The 17,044-nt window shown below is 35.7% G+C and overlaps 1 protein-coding gene across 2 annotated transcripts in view; it reads right to left on the bottom strand.

The window, feature by feature from the left end:
* The window catches only part of lamc3 (laminin, gamma 3), a 225,036-nt gene that overhangs the window by 20,024 nt on the left and 187,968 nt on the right, over nt 1-17,044 (bottom strand). For both annotated transcript variants that reach the window (XM_087253657.1, XM_087253656.1), the window contains 4 exons: nt 5,554-5,742; nt 5,082-5,333; nt 2,483-2,636; nt 1,869-2,011 (listed from right to left, as the gene is read on the bottom strand). In XM_087253657.1, the coding sequence (XP_087109783.1) occupies nt 1,869-2,011; nt 2,483-2,636; nt 5,082-5,333; nt 5,554-5,742 (738 nt within the window). The remainder of the gene's footprint in view (nt 1-1,868; nt 2,012-2,482; nt 2,637-5,081; nt 5,334-5,553; nt 5,743-17,044) is intronic.

The following is a 17,044-nucleotide window of genomic DNA, read 5'->3' as shown; positions in this document are numbered from 1 at the left end:
TTTATTTTGGATTGTGAAAGCAATATTTTTGTATGAGAGTGATTATACTGCCTCCCAATGGTGAATGTGGTTATAATCATGGCAGGTATTATTTGGTAGTTTGGTTATTTATTTCACAAGTTTAGCAACCGTTAAACGTCATCCGAGAAATGGTTTGAATTTCCGCTTCGTAAATAAGACGTTAGTGTTCAATTAGAGATGACACTACATACATATAATATGCTGTTGAGTGTGTAAGTGCATAAGATTTGACACCATGGGTGGTTGGGCTTTTTCATACCGTGCGCCAAGATTTTGGAATGCATTACCCATTACTATTCGCAATGCCATGTATCTGGACTGTTTTAAGAAGTTTCTTAAGACTCACCTCTTTAGTAGTGTTTTTGATTTGTGATCTACTGTTATCTTACTTATTGTTATACTTTCCTACTTATTGTTTTTACAGTTTTATAGTTTTTTTTTTTGTTTGTAGCGCTTTGAGTTTGAGAAAAGCGCATTACAAATAAAATGTATTATTATTATTATTTTTATTATTATTATTATTATTTGGAACGCAGCTTCAGTTCCTGGAGGGCCACAGCTCTGCAGTGTAATTCCAACCCTAATTAAATACACCTAATCAAACTTATTGAGTCTTTTAGGCATGTTTGAAACCTACAGGTAATGACGCGGTCACACTAGTGTTCGAGCATGCAAAATTCTGTTGTACGTGGCTGAGAAAAGGGGGGCGGGATTAAACAAGGTGATTAGACATAAAAAGTGAGTGATTGGTCCATATTTTAAATTTGTGTCCAGAGAGGTCATGTTTTGATCTGCCATTGGTCTCATGCAAATCAAGTGATGCGATTTTGCAGGTCAGAGTTCACCAAGCTTAAACTTTGCAACGCAGAAAACTGCTAAACTTGTTGCAGGAGCTTGTGTTTTTAGTCTGACACATTCGCTTGTGTATGAATGGAAGTCTATGGGGCGAAAACTGCAGAGTTACCACGGCGTAAGTGTGTTGAAGCAGGGTTGGTACTAAACTATGAAGGGCTGTGGCCCTCCAGGAGCTGCATTTGAAACAAAAAAAATTAAATCAATATATGAGCTCAGGGCAAAACATTGTTTTTATGGTAACACACAGTAAAATTCAGTGTCAGAAATGTCAGTGTCAAAAATTGTGAGTAATTATATCTAATTTAGGGAAAAAAATTAAAACATATAAAAAAAGGGCAACTAAAAGCAACAAACCAATCATTTCATTAATTTAGCACAGAAATACTTGTTTGGCACGTACATTTTAATTAATTTCATATTTTCAGTTTTTTACAAAAATGTGTGTGTTTGTGTTAGTGTGAAATAAGCTGAATTATTTACAAATAATGCACAAATAATGCCTGGAACGATTTTTGCTGTGCGGTTCCTTAAAAATAATTGCATGTCTTATAATGTTAACCATCCAATAAGAATCAAGCAATCAACAGGCATGGGTTAAAATAAAAAATACTGCATACCTGCTATGGTGATGATATGGGTCAGTTTCTCTAATAATTAAATAGTTCAAAACTAAGTGAAAATGAATATGAATTGCTTCGAGAACAGCAATATTACTACCTTGTCATTGAAAAATATCAGTTTTGCAACTGAAAAAGTTGCATGAAACTAATACGCAGTGTAGCAGTGACAACATGCTTTTGTTGCAGTTTTTGTGTGCAAGTGTGTGCCTGTGTGTGTTTTAATATGGGACTGAGAGCACTTTATTTGTTTATTTCCTTTGAAATAACCGCAAGGATTGGTGCTTTGATATAAAACTCTAACGGTCAAGACCAACATGGTTACACGCTGAAAATAACGCACACCTTAGATTGTTCATTAATGATATATAATACCTCTGCAGCCTCTTGAGGAGAAACCAAAGAATCCCATTCGGCAAGTGTCACATGACATCCCTTCGACACCTGTTCGACACATGCACTGTCCTGTGATTGGATGACATGCTGAAGACAATGAGCCAATAGGATTGCAGTTACACCTGTAAAAAAACAACAACAACAATAACAACAAAAGAGCACAATTTAGATGATATTATTCATTCCTTTTCATTTGGATTAGTCCTGATTCATCAGAGGTTGCCACCGCGGAATGAACCACCAACTTATTCAGCATATGTTTTATACAGAGGATTCTTTTTCAGCTGCAACCCAGTACTGCAAAACATCCAAACACACTCATTCACACACATACACTATGGCCAATTTAGTTAATTCAATCCACCTATAGTGTCTGTCTTTGGATTGTGGGGCAAACCAGAGCACTGATAAAAAAGCCCACGCGAACATGGGAAGAATATGCAAACTCCACACATGCCAACTGACCCAGCCGGGACTCAAACCAGTTGCCTTCTTGCTGTGGCGTCAGTGCTAACCATTGAGCCACCGTGTAATCCTATATGATATTATTTGAAAGGCAAATATAGGACAAACTGACACATTCTAAATCTTACATCTCACAGCCCAATCCAGGCTGCAGATTGAAGTATCCAGCCTCGCATTGTCCACAGTCTCGTCCTGTCACATGACCCAGGCAAACACAGTTTCCTGTATTTGGATGGCAGTCATTCGGAGACCCTGATGTCCCAGCCACGTTGCAGGCACAAGCTGAGAAGCAAGAAATGCACAAGCACAATTCAAAGTAAGCAGTTATGAAAAAAAGTTACACAAACAATTTTCTTTCAAAGTTTTCTTCAAAGAATTCCACACCAATCTTCTCACCCACATGCTGATAAATGATGTATAGCTCAAGCACAAAATGTTTTTTTAATGTCTACATTCTAATGAGGCATGCAACAAAGAACAAGGATGTTGCTAAGCATCTAAAAAAAACAACTTAATCTCACTTTTGAAGTCTCAAAGCACAGCACTGACTTTCGGTTGACTTCTGTTGCTTTTATACTGAGATTTTTATCCTACGCTTTGCATTTAACTTTTATTTATGTCTGCAGCATATTTATTAAGGCAAGACACTGCAGGTGAATAAGGTAAATAAAATAACAGCTATTATCATACTTCCCTAGTAGTTGATTCATTAATTAAGAATTGCAAACTTTTTTAAAAATATTTTTTTTCTAAAATATAATATTTATTATGCAATTTATTATATAATAAAACATGCAATTGATTATGAAAAATGCACAATAAAACATTTACATTTCAACACATTTTGATTAGATTTTTTACAGAAGAAACGTATATGTATGAGTATGTCATTTCATCACTGCACAATTCAAAAAAATGTTGCAAAATGCCAGGAAAAATTACATTTTCACATTTTTGTAGAATGAAATTTGTTTAATCAGGCAATTTATGCATGAACAAATCCCTCTGTTAAAACCTTTATGATAGATTCATGAAATAAACTGTATAGTCTGGTGTTTACTGTATAGAAATGTTGATTTATGGCTCAGTGCAGGATAAAAAACAAATTTTGAGAAAATGACCTTACAATATGAGTAGACAAATAATTTCAATTGTTACTAAAAATAAATGGATGAGGTATACCACTTGGAATGTTTTCCTAATGTTACTGACAAAAAATTGTAACACTTAAGTAGAGTTAAGTTTAAGTAACAGTTCACACCATAGTGGTTATCACCTGCCTATTATTAAGATATTAAATGTTTATTAGAACTTAAAAAGTATGATCTTATTTTATATCTCCAATCTTACACGATACCTAAACCCATCTACAATTTTAATAACTGTTAATAAGCACATAATTAGTAGTTTGTTGAGCTTAAAGTATCAGTTAATGGTTTGTTAAAGGTATAAGAAACCCTTGAGTACTTTTTAAAATTTTTAACTAATTTGTGTGTGTTGAGCATCAGTTAAGACAACATTAGCACCTGTCAGCTTTAATTGTGGGGAAAACTAGATAATTTAGAGCTTTCGTCAGGTAATTTCATCTTCCGGGTTTAAAATCATTTTTGGAGCGGGATCAAAATCGATGGCATAGCGCCGATCTGCCTGTCCAGTGATGATGTGTCGATTTCTCATTATTATTCATAGCGGAGTTTTCTTATCAGAAGACCCTGCTTCTTGATTATTCATGCTGCATGTGCTTGCCGAAAACAAGGCAGACCTGCCAAGCTGTGAGACTGCGGCAGCGCACAGCACTCATTAATTAGCTGTTTATGAAGGCTTATATGTGTTTGTTTCCATGATCCACAGGGTTCATTGCATGTTCCAGGCGATGCTGTCAGGGCTACCGAAACAGCAAAGCTGTTGGTTTGCAGCAAGCATTTTTGTCAGGAGAGTTGTATGAGAATTGGAGAATGGCGGTCTTTTATCAGTTAAGTTCATTACCCTTGAGACACATCTCCTTTCAGTGCTGCTGTGTTCGCCTATGTTTAAAATCCTCCAGATTACCAGTAGGGTTAATGGTGGAAATAGACAGGGCAAGAGACCAGCTGCACTGCTCCACTGTGTCAGCATTCAGACCCGGGGATTGAGGAGGAGAGAAGTCCTCTTTATATATAGTGTTTATATAAACATAATTATCTTTACAATGATATAACAATTGTGGTTATTTGTATATGAAATTACGAATAACATATAAAGCAGTGCATTAAATTACTGTTTATTTATTTGCATTTTAACTTTGTAAACTATAAAATCAAGGGTCTCCACACGGTTTGTTTCTAATATTGTGAGCCAACAGACAACAGTTGCTCGCTTCCCTCTTTTTTCCCTGCTGTGCTGGCCTTGCCTAATCCTTCCTTCGCTCAAGGCGCTCCACGCCTATTATGAAGCATTCTTTTAAAAATTCTGAGGTAGACTTGAACCGAAAGGCCCTTTAATCGCATGAATTGTGCATTATAATAAAGTGTTTTTTTCTGTCAATATTCGTCTGCATTATCAAATTTTTTTAATGGCAAGTTTCTACAATGTATATGATTCCAAAACGTACTGTCTTATTTTAAGGCCAAATGCAGGGAAAATCTGTTGATTTGCATCTATATTTTCTAACTGTAAACCCATTTCACCACAACTCAACAATCAGATGCCTCCACTTTGTGGCCTATTCATGCTTTAAATGACACTCACGTTTGCACTTTCGCTCCGGATTGAGTTGGTTGGCCAGTGCGTTGCCGTAGTAACCCAATCTGCATTTTTCACAATGGTCCCCAGTCGTATGGCCCAGACATTTCAGACAGCGTCCAGTCATGTGATCACACACACCCACTGCATTGGCATCCACATTCCCATTACACTGGCACTTCACACAGGGTTGCACTGTGCCACCCCAGCCCAGAGGGTTGCCATAGAAACCGTCTTCACACAATTCACATCGTACACCTGGGGATCCATTAAAATCTATTAACAGCATTTACATACTTATTACTGCTCTCTGTGCTTGTGCTTCGCATTCAAGCATCAGCTAAAATGGTTAAATCTACATTTATTAACAGTGAATGCATAATGTATTTTATCTACTAATGTTTATATGTATTATTGGTAAATTGAGCATTTCTGTGACAAAATAATGTAAATAGCACATAAAGTCACTGGAACGGACCCCTTTGGCCTGTCGGACAGTTGGTACAAATAACGTCCCCTGTCTCTGGCACCTGGGCGCAGGTGGTGCGATCTGGACAAGGACAAGGTAAGCAGTCGCCTGGGCTGCCAGTCAGTGCGTTCCCATAGTAACCATCTTCACAACGTTCACAATGACGGCCGGTGGTAAAGTCTGTGCAGGCACACACACCTGCAGAAAAACACACACAAAGACAACATTTATAAACTCAACAGAAATGAAAAGATCTTCAACAATTTATACCACATTACATTGTTCTATGAAAACAAATCAATTCTAATCAAATCTGAAGTTTAAAATGCCTCTGGATTTTACTGTATTTAATTATTAAGGGTTTAAATAAAACATTTAAGGTTGTATTTGCGTTTTATTCTGTAAAGGTGAGATTTTTCTAAATAATTAAAACAAAAATATTGTCAGTCAGTCATTTTTTTTCTAAAATTGACAACTGGTCAGAATAAAAAATGCTTTCATATGTTGCAAATGATCATCAGGTTTATTTAATCAAAAATTGCTTTCTTAACACTTCTGAAGTTAAATCTTTGTTATAATATTGTCTAAAAGATATTAATAGAAACATGTCCATAAACAGGGTGCCTTTTTCGCTATTGTGCCCCCCAAAACTTTAAGCAATTCTATGCAAATGTCAACCTTGCCATGAAAAAATTAAGTTTACACCAATATACAGAAACAGTTTCTAAGTTTATTTGGGGTAAGAAAGTGTTTTACCGTACTTTAGAAATACTCAAAAATGTCTCTGTCAATGTTTCAAACTATTATATTTGATTTACCAAAGTCACACAAGTACCAATTTCAAATTAGTCACATCCATAACGACACTTTTTCCTCATAAATGCAAAAATATAAAATAAAATAAATCAATCATTTTTGTTCTGTGGAGAGCCAACTCGTCCTTTTGATTATCATTATTTCTTTTTGATTGTGCAGTTTAATTTACAGAATTTCTACAAAGCAAGTTGTACACTGTAAACTTTTTTTGGTCACATTCATAACGCATGTTTATTTCTCTCTTATTTCTTAGAGAAATAAACATGTTTATTTCTCTAAGGTTTTAAATACCCCAATTTTTCTGCTATGCCGTTCCTAAGGTATGTGTAGGATTTTTTTATTTACTTTTTTTTTAGGACAACAGTATCTCCAGCAAAAAAATATCGAAAGATGCAGTTTTAAATTGTAAAGAAATCTGTGTTTTAGAAACTAATGAAGTCAGTGATTCATTTGAATTATATTGTCTGCCATGTTTATGGCTCTAAAATACTTTAAATGTTTCTTAAAATAAAATATTTTGTGTTCATTAGGGGAAAAGTTGTTTTTACCCAGACTTTTAAAAATATCATATTTTAGAGCAGTGAGCACAATACGTCAAACTGTGATATTTTTACTGCGAATGTCACAACCATAACACTGGAGTTACTCTTTATTTTAAATTGATTAGAAATTTCATAACACACAGAAAAAAAAAAATTACCCATACAAATATATATCAATTAGAAGATAAACTAAGAATTTCGAAGTGGTTGTAACAATAAATTTTTTTAATCAAAGCAAACAATCATTTGATTTATCAAAACTCACACACAGAACCTCGGTATTAGGGCTCTGTGAATACATAATGAATTTCTACAAAAGCAAACAAACTTAAATGGCTTTCTGGTACACTGCAGAAACACCAGGGTGTAAGCCATCACATATCAGCTCATCGGCTCAGACAAGCAGTTCAACGCTGCCAAAGTCAGCATAAAAAACAGCCTTAAATATGCCACAGGGCAATGCGCTGGTCTACATTTGGATTCAGCCCACATGCCCTGACAGTCTGCAGAGATTAACAAGTGGAGATATACTATAACACACACACACACACACACACACACACACACACACACACACACACACACACACACACAAACACACAAAATAAAGAATATATTATATAAATAATAAAATATATATAAAAATGCTTATAGTATAACATTAACTACATATAGTTAAGACTACATAAATGTCTTATAAATAGGATAAAAAGAAGATAAAACATATTGTTCTATGATCTTGCAGTATTTCACTCAACAGGGATTTCCACACACAACCATCTCTATGGCTTACAGAGAATGGTATGGGATAGAAAAAAAAGGAAATATCCAGTGAATGGCACTTCAGTTGGTGCCAAAGGTCAGAGAAGAATGGCTGAAATTGATAGAACGGCAACTGTAAATCAAATAAACCACTTGTTACAACAAGATCTGTGGAAGAGCTTTTCTGAACCTTGAAGCAGATGAGCAAACCAGTAACACTCCTGTGAGCTGAAAACAGCAAACCACAATAAACACAGGCTTAGCAAAAATGGACAATATAAAATGGGAAAAGGTTGCTTGGTCTCAATCTCTACTGTGACATTCAGATGGTACAGGGTCAGAATTGGTTGTAAACATCATAAAAGCACTAAAAGATCCAGCCTTGTATCAATTGTTCAGGCTGATGCTGGTGAAATAGTGTGGAGGACATTGTATTATCACACTTTGGGCTCCTTAGAACCAACTCAAAACAGCCTACCTGAGTATTGTTGCTGACCATTTCCATCCCTTTATCACCAAAGTGTGCTCATCTTGTGGTACTTCCAGCAGGATATGAGTCATGGAACAAAGCTCAAATAATCTCAATCTCATTTCTTGAACACAGCAGCAGCAACAACAACAAAATGAAGGAGAAACAAACATGAGTACGGGGGAAAAGTATGCAGTTCTCATCTCAAACAGCAGATGGCAATATACCGTCATACACGAAGTGTGTGAGAGAAAGAGAGAAAATAGAAAGAAAAGAGTGAGCTCCAAAATTTGCTCCAAAATCACGTCTGTAATCACAACCTGTATGTTTCTTTAATAGCGTATTTATTCATTCTCATTTATGTAAGGACTCAGTTGAAAAGGTACTCTATTTCTGTTAAAAATAGGAAAATAAAATGTGCAGATATAAATAAAGCCTATATGAGGAATTCAGATGCAAAAACCTTTACATGCCCTCTGCAAATTTATACTAAAATCATCATATTTTCATCAGCCTCCTATCTTTGTTGTTATTGTATGTTAAATATATTGAAATTGACCTATTCTTTGCTATAAAAGTATTTGCATCTTAACTTATATATATATATATATATATATATATATATATATATATATATATATATATATATATATATATATATATATATATATATATATACACACACACACACACAAACACACAGGCCACTTTATTAGGTACACCTTACTAGTACTGGGATAGACCCTCTTTTGCCTTCAAAACTGCCCAAATCCTTCATAGCTTCAACAAGGTACTGGAAATATTGCTTAGAGATTTTGATCTATGATGACATGATAGCATCATGCAGTTGCTGCTGATTTGTTGGCTGCACATCCATGATGCAAATCCCCCGTTCCACCTCACCCCAAAGGTGCTCTATTGGGTTGAGATTTGGTGACTGTGGAGGCCTATTGAGTACAGTGAACTCATTGTCATGTTCAAGAAAACAGTCTGTGATGAATCGAGCTTTATGACATGGTGCATTATCTTGCTGGAAGTAGCCATCAGAAGATGGGTACACTGCTGTCATAATGGACATGGTCAGCAACAATACTCAAGTAGTCTGTTTTAACAAAATGCTCAATTGGTACAAATGGGACCAAAGTGTGCCAAGAAAAAATCCCTCACACCATTACACCACCACCCCCAACCTGAACCGCTGATATAAGGCAGGATGGATCCATGCTTTCATGTTGTTGACGTCAAATTCTGACCCTAGCATCCAAATGTCACAGCAGAAATCAAGACTCATCAGACCAGGCAACGTTTTTCCAATCTTCTATTGAAAAGGTTTTGGTGAACCTGTGCGAACTGTAGCCTCAGTTTCCTGTTCTCAGCTGCCAGGAGTGGCACCCAGTGTGGTCTTCTGCTGTAGTCCATCCGCCTCAAGGTTGGATGTGTTGTACGTTTCGAGATGCTATTCTGCATAACTTGGTTGTAACTAATGGTTATTTGGGTTACTGTTGCCTTTCTATCAGTTAAAACCAACCTGGCCATTCTCTTCTGAACTCTGGCATTAACAAGGTATTGGGCCCACAGAACTGCCACCAACTTCATACTTCACCTGGTTCCCAGTAGATCAGCAGTTTCTGAAATACTCAGACCAGCCCGCCTGGCAATAACAACCACGCCGTTTGAATTGCAACAGATCTTCTTGACCATGTCTACATGCCAAAATGCATTGAGTTGCTGCCATGTGATTGGCTGATTAGAAAATTGCATTAACAAGCAGTTCGACAAGTGTACCTGATAAAGTGGCCGATGAGTGTATATATATATATATATATATATATATATATATATATATATATATATATATATATATATATATATATATATATATATATATATATATATATATATATATATATATATATATATATTTGTGTATATGTAAGAACCTTATCCATGACCTGTGTTTATAAAATATGTAGAAATATGAGGCCATCAGATAAATAGTGCAGCAGCTTCATGAAGGGCAACTATCTAGAAAGATCAAAGAAAATAACACCATCAATAACACACACTCAAACACTTGAACATGCATTGAAAACCCTCTAAAACTTCTGAATTGTATATTAGCCTTAGTTCTGCTGTTCTCTATTGAAACAGTTCAGAGACAAATACCACCGGCATAACAAACACAGAAAGAAATCAATAATAAAAAAGCTGGAGTTAAAGAAATGCTGCCCTTAAAACAACCAATGATGATGGTGAAAAAACAACTCAGTTTGCAGATCAGTCAGGTTGTGTGGAGAAACTGAAGCTCTCAGTGTGAAGGATCATTCACACATGTCAATCAGGCAATCACATCACTAACATTTCAGAACAAAGACTTCAGACTCCTGCTGTCCCTCAAATGCGCTAAATGCCACTGAGAGAATTTGCAAGGTTAAGACTAATAGATTTAATAAGGTTTCGCTGAGATAGCTGGGTGCTTCAGAGCAACTTCAGATAGAGAGAGCAAACAAATTTAGTAGGGTGCGCTGATATGGAAATTGCATTCACTGTTAATTAACAATTTCCTCTAGTTTGTGAGTCATGAGTGTTTTCCATTTATGCTTTTGAATTGCATTATGGGAGCTTGATCAACATTTGATGATGAACAGTTTAACAAAACAACTTTCATTGACAATTTTAGTACCTTGAAACAATATATTGTTAGGGCTGGTCATGTAAATTACACTCCTAAAAGCAGGTAATAAGCTGCCAGTAGTTTTCCCGATTTTCAGATTTCAGAATTCAGTAAAAAGCTGGACTCACACTGTAGAAACTAGTTGACACGGCTTAAAAATGTCATAGGCTTAATTTAAAAAAATAAGTTGCTTAACAGTTCCAAGTTTATTAAGTCAGTTTACTCACTTAAAGTATCTTTGCACAGCATATTATTGTTTATACATTATACAAAAACTCAATTAAAGTTGGTTTGTTAAGCAGTTCCACATAACTGAGGCTTGCCCTGCTGTCAAAATCAAAGCACAGAACTATACTCATAATTCAAAAACTCAAACACAAAAATTTTAGACCATTTGGCTAGTTTGTGCTGTCATTATAACTTAAAACACGTAAAGTATCTACTGTATAACTATGTGACTAGTAAAGCTGACTACAAACTTTGCAGACCTTGATTTTGTCTAAAGTGACAATCAAATCAATGAGGGCATTGGGGTATCTCGAAAAATGAACAATAAACTTTGTGCACATATTACGGAGATCAATCTAAAAAAAGTCCCTGGGCATGTATGACTAATGGTCCTAAAGATCTCTGAAAAAAAAAAAAAAAAAAGAAATCAGCCACTAGGGGTACCATCACATTTTTCAAGCATGTAAAAAATTGTACCTTGAAACATCTGGTTTTAGACTACAATAATTCATCAGTATAGGGACTCCTCACAGTGTAAGGACTCCTTTTGCAGCCAATACAGCATCAATTTGTCTTGGAAATGACAGATACAAGTCCTGCACAGTGGCCAGAAGGATTTTGAGCCATTCTTCTTGCAGAGCTGTGGCCAAGTCATTATATGATGCTGTTGGAGGAAAACATTTCCTGACTTGCTCCTCCAAAACATCCCAAACTGGCTCAATAATATTTGATCTGGTGATTGTGCAGACCATCGGAGATGTTCCTTTTCATGTTCATCAAACCACTCTGTCACCAGTCTTGCTGTATTTATTGGTGCATTATCATATTGAAACATGGCACCACCTTTAGGTATAATGTGTGAACTATTAGGTGTACATGGTCCTCTAGTAGGGTTCGGTAGTCCTTGGCAGTGACGCACCCATCTAGCACAACTATTGGGCATAGGAAATGCCATAAAATTGCAGCTCAAGCCATCACTGATCCACCTCCATGCTTCACTTTGGGCATGCAACAGTTTAGGTGGCATGCTTTTTTGGGGCTTCTCCACACCTTAACTCTCCCGGATGCGGAAAAGACAGTGAAGGTGAACCCATCAGAGAAAAATACATGTTTCGCATTGTCAAAAGCCCAAGACTTTCACATCAGGCATTACTGTAACTGATGTTTATCATTCACATGAGTGACCAGTGGTTTGGCTATAGCAGCCTGGCCATGTATATTGACCATGTGGAGCTCAAATTAAACACAGTTCCACAGTTTGTAACACTAAATTGGCCAGTGTTTCATTTTCGTTGTCCAACCCAGCTGATGTCATTTTTTTACGATGACCGTAATATATTTATTATTTACTGCGATAGGCAATGTCAAAAATGTGCTTCATTTTAGACTCAGAAAATAGTATTTTTGAGAAAATCCAATTTAAAGAAAAGCTTGTATTTAAAACTGCAACACATCTGAAGCATAATTATTCTGACTGGTATTTGGTATTATGTGCCACATACCAAATTCAAACTGAGATTCTCTCATTTTATAGTGATATATGACAAATATGAAAATTGACACATATGACACACATGAAAAGTTTTGTAAAACTGGTCTAATTTTTATGATGTGGTGGTCCAAAAAGCATAATAAACAAATAAATAAAATAACTAAAAACTCTTCAGCGTGGTAAAGTAGCTTTATTAGTAAAATCAAATATTAGTAGAAAATAATAATAAGTATATTAATGTAATATGTTATAAATGCAATATTGCTTAATATTAATTTTTCTTTTCGCCTAAGTCCCTTTATTATTCAGGGGTCACCACAGTGGAATAAACGGCCAACTTATCCAGCATAAGTTTTACGCAGTGGCTACCCTGCCAGCTGCAACCCAACACTGGGAAACACCCATACACTCTTGCATTCACACACTGACATACACTACGGCCTATTTAGTTTACCCAATTCACCTGTACTGCATGTCTTTGGACTGTGGGTGAAACCGGAGCACCCGGAGGAAACCCACGCGAACACGTGGAAAACACAAACTCCACACAGAAATGCCAACTGACCCAGCCGGGGCTCAAACAAGCGACCTTCTTGCTATGAGGCGATTGTGCTACACACTGCACCACAGTAACACTCATATTGCTTAACATATTAAATAGAAATATAAAATATAAATTATAATAGCATTTTTCATGTGCTAACATTACACTGACTCTATACAATCAGGTTAACCACATATTTAGCAAAAAGAAAAAAACAAAACAAAAACAAGCCGAGATAAAACTTTCTTCAAATTCATCCTAAACTTTGAAACAGAATGATTCTTGCTGGTCATTCTTCAAAAAAATAATTCTCTATAGGCTGTAATGTCATAATTTAGGACAATTTCACAGAGATCTCCATCAAATGAGCTTTTAAATAATCTGCCTTTTGTTCCTCACGCTTCATAATAACTGACCTGTCCCGACAGAGAATTAGTTAAAGTATAGCATCAATGTACTCTCTAACCCAGAGATGCCCAAAGTAGAGCCTACAGGCCAAAGTTGGCCCACTGTAACCTTTGATTTGGCCCACCATCCTATCTGAGAAAAGAGTGAGAATGACGGAGAGGGTTGGGGCGAATGCCTTTATCAGAGATTGTCATTTTAAATTTGACGTGACCTTTTTTATTTGTTTGTTTTATTGCTGAGCTACAAAAAAAAAGCAAACTGAAATGAAATGTTTCAATTAGATGTTGTAAATGTATCTGATTTTATAAAATGTAAATACTGTCACTCAACTTTGCAGAAGACATTAGCGAGCAAATCAAGGCAAAAACTAGTGTAACTCCTTTCTGTTATAAATGAGATTGTTTTTGTTTTTACTGTAATAAGTTCATTATAAAAATGTAAAAAGATTATACTTTATTAGTTTATATAAAGCAATGTCTTTTAGTTATTTTTGAAAAGTATTAAATAAATAAAAAAATTACCCATGACATCTATATTTACCTTCGACCCACTATAGCCTCAATCGAGTTTGGTTTTTGGCCCTTCATAAGAAAAAGTTTGGGCATTATTATATTGCATTATATTGCATATTTGTGTCAATTCATAGATTCAAAGTTTATCCACCCCTCAAAAATAGATTATGTGACTTTAGCCAGGGTTTCACAGAGTGGCTTACATACAGTATGTTGACAATTATTTTAAAAACTTTTGCAGTTACTAGGTTTCGCTCAGCCTCAAAACCACACCAGTGCAGTTGTTTAGATTCTCTAGGTCAGTATCTATCGCATAAACAAATGTAGAATGTTTATATTTGGAAGCTATGTAATGTGATGAAAACAGCTCAGACAAGAATTACTGAATTGTTTGAGAAGCACCTTCAGTGTGCATTTTAGGTGTAAGACTGTGTGTCTGCCAAATTGTTATTTTTTTCAAGAGACCAAAATATTATTTTCCCCTCTGTATTCAGTGGGACCTACACATTATTTTTAAATGGCAGCAGGCACTGGGCATCTATTTGACAGAGAGCATTGCACACTGAGCATTTTATTTTTAGTTGTAGAGAGCTGGAGTGTTCAGCACTGGATAAAACAGACTGCTTATCACTGTCCATTTTCAGTCAGCCGTCCAATCAATTGGGGCAAATATATCACACAAACCAACTATCATAACAGTCTTGTTACAGGTTGGTCAACAACATTAACAAGTACAGCAACAGAAAGATACGCTGTCATTTGAAATGCTTTAGTGGACACATAGCCTCAGGCTTATTAAACGATGTAAGAAAGAAAAAAAACCATACCACGTTAAAATAATTTTATCATCAAATCACAGGAATGAACTAAGCCCTAATATTATAGAGTTTCCACATGTCAACTTATAAGCCAGTGTGCCATCTCACTGGTGTTGCAGAGATTGTGATTTTAGAGATTTTGACCACCATTAACAGATCCAAATCAGAGGCAGAGAATGAAAGCCAAAGAAAGCAAGAGACGGAGAGGAACAGAAAGATGGGCAGAGAGATCAATAACTGGAACCAATGTGATAACTTCAATGAAAAGCACCTTAGTTCATAAAGAAGTCTGGAGCATTTAGAAAAGGACTGTAGGGGTGTCTGGGTTTTTTTTTATAAGCAGCTGTGTTGGGCCATGTTCCTCATCCTCTGTTTATTTGTTCTGCTGAATTAGATTTAGGAGGCATTTTATTTTCAGGCTTTGGGAGGTCTGGGAACACAGTGTGTGCGCGTAGACATATGTGTCTGTGTCGGTCTGACCTGGAGGAACAAAATTAACTCTAAAAGTCTTACTAAAAGAACCAACACCCCATATATCACTTCAAAAAGACAAACCTGAACTCTCACAAAGATCAATACCACTCTCTTACACAACAAAACAGAGGCCTCAGAGAAGCAGAACACTTCACAGAGCAAAAATGGTTTTGTACACTCTGCTACACCTTGAAAAAAAAATGCCAAAAAACAAAGTCAGTTTTGGTGTTTTTATGGTGTATGATGGCAAGAAAAAGGCACTCTTATGGAGCACTCTTATAAGCTTTGAATCCTTTGGGCCATTTTTTTGTTGTAATTTAATTAAAAACAATGTTTTTGGTTTGTCAGTGTATGCAGCTTGACAGTATTTGTTCAAATCTCTAAAACACAAGACTGTCCAAGTATATCTGTCTTTAAAAGCACTTTGAATTTTCCTTATTATTTTAAGGTCGTTTAATAGGGGAAAAACACACACATTGCAGATTTTAGTTACCAGCATGCTTTTTGTCAGACTATAAAAGGAAAATGAATGTAAAATATCAAGTGTTATTGTTTGTTTTTGCACAAAAATACAGAAAGATATTAATTAGTCTTTAATGTTGTGCTATGTTCGATTTACAGATGTTTCTGTAAAAGTAAAAAATGCCAAGTTATACTAACTCAGATTACAGGTTCAGTTACAGTGTGTCAACCTAAATGGTCTAAGTAAATGTGGTTCTATATAAGTAAGAAATACATTTATTTATTCATTTTCCTTTGGCTGAGTCCCTTTATTTATCATGGGTCACCACAGAGGAATGAACCGCCAACTTATCCAGCATGTTTTATGCAGTTATGCAGTATGTTACTCTATTTTAAAGTTGCATTGTGAAAATGACTTTATTTTACAGTGAATATATACAATACTGTATATACATACACAACAAGGTAAATGATGCTGTAAATGTAAATACAGTGTTTTTTCTGTAATGGATTTACAGGAAGTTACTGGTGAACTGAACTGATACAAACAGAATTCAAGCAGAAACATCCCGCTCTCCCTCATGAAGCCGATACGGAGGTAACTGAAACTGCAGTTCATCGACTGGCCTTTGGGAGCTGGCTTCAGACACTCCAGATGTTCACTGACTGCTATGCTAAATTGGCCATATTTACAGCTGATAAAAAGATGTTTACAGCCTGGTACAAAAGATGGTTTTGGTGCATATAGCTAATATTACCCTTCATGACAACTATGAGGGAGTTTTTTTTTTAAATACTTAGGTTCATTTACATTAAGTCTGCATAATTAAGAGCATGGCTGCTTGAGTAACAGTTAAGTCTCACCGTCACCGTGATGTCACTTCAAATGATTTTGGTTGATTAGCTGCTGAGCTCGGCATATAAACCAAATTCATTTTTGATGTATCTTTACACAGTCAATTGCCTTTTGTGATTATTTCTTACAATTAGCAGATCACATGGCATGCTGTGAGTGAAATTCTTATTTTATGAACAGTCCTCTAAAATGCTGTCGCACAGTGGTATGCCATGGATGTCATGAATAGCCTTGCATTTACTAATACAGACTATATTGGACGTAATTTGTGTTTTTCTCCTGTAGGAAAACGTGATAAGGACAATGTCTAGTGGCTCATGCAGGGTTTTTAAAAACAAAGAGAATTTATTAATATAGTACTAAACCAAGCATATGCACTCTCAGAAAAAAAGGTACAATGAGGGTACAATTTTGTTCCTAGAGGGAACAAAATATAAAATTGT

Source organism: Danio rerio, chromosome 5 (genome assembly GCF_052040795.2).
Source record: "Danio rerio strain M-AB ecotype USA chromosome 5, GRCz13ab, whole genome shotgun sequence".
Taxonomy (NCBI): domain Eukaryota; kingdom Metazoa; phylum Chordata; class Actinopteri; order Cypriniformes; family Danionidae; genus Danio; species Danio rerio.
This window is presented reverse-complemented; position numbering and strand designations above follow the sequence as displayed.